This window comes from Chiroxiphia lanceolata, chromosome 22, assembly GCF_009829145.1.
Source record: "Chiroxiphia lanceolata isolate bChiLan1 chromosome 22, bChiLan1.pri, whole genome shotgun sequence".
Lineage (NCBI taxonomy): Eukaryota > Metazoa > Chordata > Aves > Passeriformes > Pipridae > Chiroxiphia > Chiroxiphia lanceolata.
The window spans coordinates 6015836-6023082 of NC_045658.1; the positions used below are offsets into that span (position 1 = coordinate 6015836).

General features: G+C 49.3%; 1 protein-coding gene across 1 annotated transcript; it reads right to left on the reverse strand.

The window, feature by feature from the left end:
• Nucleotides 1-2662: 2662 nt before the first annotated feature.
• Nucleotides 2663-5392, reverse strand: FNDC10 (fibronectin type III domain containing 10). The gene has a single exon (XM_032709294.1). It carries the CDS (start codon nt 5338-5340, stop codon nt 4657-4659), a length of 684 nt encoding a protein of 227 aa, XP_032565185.1. The 5' UTR covers nt 5341-5392; the 3' UTR covers nt 2663-4656.
• Between the last annotated feature and the right edge of the window lie 1855 nt (nt 5393-7247).

A 7247-nucleotide genomic window follows, 5' to 3' on the forward strand; every position in this document is an offset into this window, starting at 1 on the left:
TGAAGAGTATTAAAACAGCGTATCTTAAAGAAAAAAAGGCATTAAGCTGTTAGAGAGCGGGCGAAGGAGGGTGGTGAGGGGTCTTGAGGGGCGGCTGAGGGCACTCGGGTTCTGTTCGGCTCGGAGAAAAGGAGATTGAGGGGAGACCCCATGGCAGCCTACGGCTTCTTCCTGAGGGGAAGTGGAAGGAGTAGACGGTGATGCCTCTGGCGATCAGTGACAGGACCCGAGGGAATGCCCCTGAGGTTGTGCCAGGGGAGGGTCAGGTTGGATATAAGCATAAAAGGTTCTTTTCACGGCCCCAAGGCTGCCACAGCTCCAGAGGCGTTTGGACAACACCCTCAGGGACAGGGTGGGATTGTTGGGATGTCTGTGCAGGGCCAGGGGTTGGACTGATGGTCCTTGCGGGTCATGAATTCCTCAATCTTGCTGCCTCCTTGGGCTGTGAAATTAAAAACACCCACTTGCCACAAAAAGCAAGGGGTTTGGATAGTTTTCTGTCTCGGCACTAGGTGGCAGCCAAATGTCAGCAGTGGGGCAGCTGGGCTGGGGACATGGAAAGATCCCGAGGGGAAGCGTTCGGATGGAGAATTGAGTCATCCCGAGGAAGAAAATTGGGTCCGACACCCTGGATAATCCCACCGCCATGGCTGTGCCCAGAGCGCTCTGTGCTGAGGGATCTGAAGTGAACATAATACAGACACATGCTTGCTGTTACGATTAATCATGGAATTAGGAGTAAACGCTTGGGCTTTTGCTGAAAACTGCACAAATAAGAGTGCCCCAAAACCAGGGGTTATTTATGTACCCACTGCCTTGTAAAAGGCACGGATTTCAGAATTGTTTTCACGCAGACAGGTCAAAATTATCACGACGCTCCTTGCTCAGCCCAGCCCAATTCCATTTTTCCCTGAGGCTTTCATCATCTTTTCCCCCTTCCACCTCACCCTGCTTTTCCACCGTGGTTTACTTGCACTGTTTCAATGTCAGAAGCAGGTAACAGAGAGCAAGAGAAATACAAGATAAACCAGGACATCAAACAAACAAATCTATTCCCCAGCCCACCTGAACTTCACCAGCAAGCCAGTGCTCTCTCTCCTCAGTGCTTTCTAAAAATATGTTCTGCCATCCCATTGGTATTGTCTTCCTTTGTGCTTTCTGAGGAATTTTTTCTGCACTATCACCTCAGCACTTCCAGTGGAGCCTTTTCCCACCTTTCAGCACCTTCATCACCTGCTCCCACAACCCGCCACTCTCCTCTCTCCTTGTGCAAAAGCCTCGTCCTCCCTCAGCGCATCCATGTAAAACCCTTCATCTAGTTTTTTCCACTAAAAAACCACCCTTTTGTCACTATTCTCTCGATTTTCCCAAAGAAATCCTCCCTTCTCCCCTCAACTGCTCCCTTCTCCTCAGATCTTCCCTCTCACGCAGCCGTTTTGTCACCCAGCGTTTCCAGCCTAAACGTGTCCCCTCAGAGCTTCCTCGGCTCTTCCTGCAAAACCCTCTTCCTCTGGGTGTCTGCTCAGCCATTCCTAATAACCCTGCCTGCTGTTTTCTTAATTCTTACTCTGCAAAGGCACCCTGGAAATCATCTGGTGGTTCTGGGATACCTGGTTAAGTGAATTATTGGAGATGTAGCAACCAGAGCTACGATAAAGCAACACCAGTCTCAGGGTGTGTTTGCTTAGCCTAAAACTGCCAAAGACCTCGTCCAAGCATCACTGCTGTAATTCCAAGCCTTTAACAGGAATGTGACCCTGTTATCTGCCACTTTTTCTACTTTCAGCCCACTCTTCCCAGCCTTTCTTTCAGAAGATCCTGGTGAAATACAGCAGCAGTTTGCTGTCTTGTAAGACTACAACTCCAGGTCTCCATGGAAGCAAAATAGCAGCTTTCACTTGCACCTCCAAATAAAGCCAATCAGCCTTTCCTTTTATGTACCACAAAAAATATCATAATGCAATTAAAAGAGATTCTTTGCCTGAGGCACAGACTGGTTCCTCCAGAAGATTCAAAGCTGGGGTCAGGCTGGGCTTTGAGCTGCTCACATTTAAGCAGTAGCTTTCCTCACATTTAGCACAAGGCAAGGAAAAAAAAGGTTGTTAATGAGCATGTGATTCTCCATTTTAACTCCTGCAGAAATGGGTATGGCCTGATATTTGTACTGGAAATTACTGGATAAATGCAGGATAATGTAACACCTAATGTACCACACGTATGGTACGTGTATGGTATATGGGAGGAAAAAACCCACAGTTATCAGGGGTCAGCAGATGTTTTGCTTGATGTCACATAAAATGAAGCAGGGAATACCCTGATTTTTGTTTCCATACACCAAGATGTGTTCAATTAAAACTTAACCCCCTGAAAATGAATGAGAAACTGAGATATTGTTCTCCCCATCCCATTTATAATGCACGGAATGGAAAAAGAATTAAAAATAAGCCTTTAGAGAATTAGATAGTTTCTTCTATCAGGATTTATATTCTTGTTCTACATATTTTAGTCTTGTGTACCCTCTGCCCAGCATGCTGTTGCATACCTTAATGTTGTCATAATTTTACAGTAGGCCACGGAATCCCATTATGACCAATGTTTGGGCAGATTTTCCCACCTTCAGTCAAACAAGATCTCGAACCATTAAATATTTACGAAGTCTTCATTTCTTTTCATTATTCTCTTAATTTATTAAGTTCAATGCCAAGGTGGTACAAGGCTCATTGTTCCTACAGTTTGATTTTCACATCTGGCAATTCGTGACGAGATGAAGAACAAAACAGTAACACTGGTTGACAGAAGCTGACAGAGATGTACAAAATCAGGGGCACTCTCATGGGCCTGTGCAGAACTGGCTACAGGAAAGGCTGACTTGAAACCTTCAAAAGATCTTTGACCAAAATTTGTCTCAATGCTCTTAAAAACTGATTGCCTTTTCTTTGCCAGGCTGCTAAAATCAAGTATACAGGCAAGGTAATAAACAGAGAACACTTAAACTGAGTCAGCTGCATGTGAGAAAGAAAACAAAGCAAGAATAACAAATAAAAGGTATTTCTGCCTGATGAAATACAGACCTTCAGTTTCTCAGCCACTCCCAAGTTATTGAAGGGATTATGATCAGTACAAATACTGTGTATTATTAAGGATTCCATATACTGTCTATACTTACCCTCTACTACCAAGTTGATACTTCACAAACTACTTTCACAAAGAAAAGCAAACGGGTCATTGACCAGTGCTAAACATTTACACAAACAGATCACACGTGAACGTGACGTGTTTTAACAGCAACACCCCTTTACAGAAGAGTCATTCCCCTACTTTTTTTTGCTTAGGTGCTCAGTTTCTAAGTGATATAAATTAATTCTGTGTTACAGCAGTCAACTACATACAAACAACACGAACTAAAAACTAGCTCACTAAATAAATACCTGACGGTAACTATTTTGTGTATCTATAGTAAAGTTCAAGTAATGATCAGCCCAAGTTTGTTTTTTCTTAAGAAAACAAACAACCAAACAGACAAGACCAACAACCACCAGCTTCAGAGACAAGACCACGAGGGAGATACACTTGTCTATGAGGACTACAGGAACAGATATACCAATAAAATGGGACAAATTCTTAGCACTAAGGCACAATAGAATTAATACTAGAGTATGGCTAAAACCTTACTTACTACAGCATCGAGTGAGTAGTTAATGAGGAGTGTTCCTATGCTCAAAATGCTTGGCTACATTAGTGAGTTCTGTGTTCAAGAAGCGTCTACCTTAGTGTAGCTGCACACAGCATTGCTAAAAGAGGGGATTTCAGAGAGGGACGGTGCTCACTCACATTGTACTTATTTTATAACTAAGGATTGGTTTGTACTTGCTCGACAAAATGGAGTTTTCATACTCAATTTGTCCCTTTGCCATCGCTCTTTGTGGAACTACCAAGATGACAGTTCTAATGGGAGAAAAGCGGGTGTCAGATGTTGATGCTCCCTCGAGCTGACCAGAAACCCCCACTGCTTTGGACAGGCCCCAAAAATTTGTGACCAGCGTAAGGTGGGACACAAAACCCACTTAAGTCACGAGATTTAAGTGGGCCTTGGATCAAACACACACTTAGCTACGGGGTTGGTGGTTCCAGCCGTCTATTCTCCTGAACTTCAAACAACTTTCGCCCACAGGAAAAAAATCTAGCACAGGTCTAAGAGCAGGAGGGTTTAGGTATAGGTTTAAAATAAGGGTTTTCTGGAGAGTCTTCTCAAACAGGCCCTTGTAAGATCTGCCGCTTGCCCTTAAAAACAGACAATTTCTGGCACTTGTGGACCTCTGCCATTGTTTTTTAATCCGCTGAGATCCCATGAGTTCAGTAACCACACACAGCTCTGGCTGAAAAGCCAGCCTAGGAGGAAGAAGAGCTCCAAGCACCGAGGGAAACCCAAATCCTCGAAGTTTAGGAGTGGCAAACCCACGGCTGCGAGAACAGTCTGGAAAACCTCTTCCCTCTCCGGAACGCGCTGGAAGGACGGCGGCGGGCGTGGTGAACCCCTAATCCTGGAAGTTCGGGAACGGCTGCGAGAAGAGCCTGGAAAAACCTCTTCCCTTCCCGGAACGCGGGGAGAACCGGGAGCCGCGGCGCAGCGGGACCTGGGGGTCGCAGCATCCCCCGTTACGCGCGGCGCGGAGCCGCGGCGGCGGCGCGGGCCAGCGCGGGGCTCATGAGGTTCTCGGTGATGTAGGCCACGAGCAGGCAGATGAAGACGAGCATCACGCAGATGGATCCCCCCACGGCCGTCATGGCCACGACGATGTCCCGCATGGCCGCGGGCTCCACGCGGAACTCCACGCACTGCGCGGGCGGCGCGGGGCGCGGCGGGGCGTAGCGCGGGCGCAGGCACAGGCGGTACCGCACGCTGCCGTGCGCCTCGGGCAGCAGGTAGTCGCGACATGCGGCGCCCAGCTCCACGCTGTCGCAGGGGAAGCGCGTGTAGGTGCCGTCCCAGGAGCAGTTGAGCGCGAAGCCGCGCAGGGCGGCGGCGGCGGGCGGGCGAGGCGGCCCCCAGTGCCGCAGCCCCCACTGCAGCAGCACGCTGCCGTTCCGCAGCACGTTGGCCACCAGCGCGCCGCCCGCGGAGCGGTGGGCGCGGCACCCGCGGGCCGCGCACTGGAAGCCGCGGGCCGGCGGGCGGAAGCACAGCCGCGCCCCCTCCGCGCCATCCGCGCCCACCTTGTAGGGGCACCACGGCTCGTCGGGCTCGGGGTCGCGCTCGGGGTCGCGCTCGGGGTCGGCCCCCCGCGCCCCCAGGCAGAGCAGGGCGAGCAGCGGCGGCAGCAGGCTGGGCATGCCGGGCATGCCGGCGGCCGCCGCATGGAGCCCGGGCCGCGGAGCGGGGCGGACGCGGCGCGTTATAAGCGCGGGGCTCCCGCAGCCGCTGCGGGGCCGCCAATGGAGAGGCGGCGCCGCCGTTAACTCTCGCTGGGCTGCGGAGCACCCGCCGCGCCGCCTCTGACCGCCCGGACGCGGGGCTGCGGGGCTGGACACCGCCCCCGGCACCGCTCCGGAGCCCCGCGGGGCCGCAGCCCCCCCGGCTCGGGGTGTCCCGAGGGATGAGACCCCCCCCAAGGGCCGGCGCGGGGGATGCTCGGCCGCCGCCCTCCCTCCCCCGGGCTCTGCGGGCTCTGTTGCGTCCGCTGCCGCTGCCCGGGGCTGCGTCCCCGAGGGGCTGGGGAGCGCGGCTCCAAGCGCTGCTCACTCCTGCCTCTTCCGAGTTGCAGATTTCGTTCCACACCGAGAAAATATGTAGGTTTTGTTTGTTGGCTTCCTCGGGGGGGGTTGCCTTTTTCTGTGTGTGTGTGTTTTGATCAGGTTTTACATAGGATCCTCTTTCAGTTTTTATAGCAGAACATAAGCATTTGTCGATATCTAACTCTGAGAAATGCAATAATTATCACCATTACATGGCTAAACCCCCCCAGAAACGTGCACGTGGATGGTTGGGAGGTGCCTCTGCCCCCTCACCCCCCCCCAGGGGCTCACACCAGGAGGGATGCAGATCCACGGCAGGGCTGTGGGAAGTGGCAGGCTCCCCTCCAGCTGATGCAAAGCTTGCTCAAAGAAACGGGGGTTACACAGACTTTTTTTTTTTTTTTTTTTTTTAATGGTTATACCTTCCAATCCAGGCTACTTTAACCTCTTGGCACTGGAAATTTAAATAAACTCGTCACGGATGTAATACAGAGAGAAAGACACCTCAGGACGTCAGCTGAGAGCAGTGATAACGCTCTGGGTCTTAGTGCACAATGGGAGAGCGAAGGAAAAAGGAGACTCCTCTTCCTCCTGTCTTCTGCCAAATGCCATTTCCTCTCTCTGCAGCAGGACCAAACCCAATCTATCCCTTGGATCTGGAGCCAGCAAGCTGATTGTGCAGCACAGCAGGAGACAGCAGTGTTCCATCCCAGCATTACACCGTAATTAATGCTCTCAGAACGACCTTGAAAGATGTACACGAGCGTATAGGCTTGTCTAAATATGGAAACCAAAGCATTCTAAGGAAACATTGATAAAAATACAGATTTAAGCAGTGTTGGAAGAACCTTTCAACAGTTAAATTGGTAAAAGTTCCTTTAAATCCTGTCTTTTCCAAGTTGCAGGGGGGAAAAAGTGGCATTTCTTTTTGTTTGTATCTTGATGGGGTTTTACACAGGGTCCTGTTCCAGACTGTATAGCAAAATGTAAACATTTGTCTATATTGAACTTGTAAAACAGAATAATTATCATATTGCTTGGTTAAAACTCTCAGAAATGTGCCTAAACGCATTGCTGTGGTTCTTCACTGTGTTACCTGTTTGGAAACATGAGATCTGCAGATTAACTATGTAAGTTTTCTCTTGAAGTGTTTATTAGTTTACATAAGTCAAAAATATAACAAAAAACAACGTTCCAAAGCCTATTTTTATTTCACAGCCTAAACGAAAAACCAGACCCCAATCACACACCTTGCACTTCATGGAAGGTGTTACTTTGCATATAAAGTGTTATTTGTAGCAATGTGGAACTTGTTTAAATAGTTTCATTTTCTGATGCACTGAACAACAACGTAACTCAAGGATCTGGACATCAGGACCCCCTTTTCTGACAGAAAGACTGTCCTTTTAAAATATATAGTCCTTAATGAACTCTTTAATTTAACAATACCAAGTATTATAAGTTATTTCCACATCTAGTTTTTATCCAAATTTAATGGGGGTGCCTGCTAGCCC

What these genes read in the sequence shown, in the direction of transcription:
- FNDC10 (XM_032709294.1), bottom strand. Translation starts at nt 5,340, where the DNA reads ATGCCCGGCATGCCCAGCCTGCTGCCGCCGCTGCTCGCCCTGCTCTGC.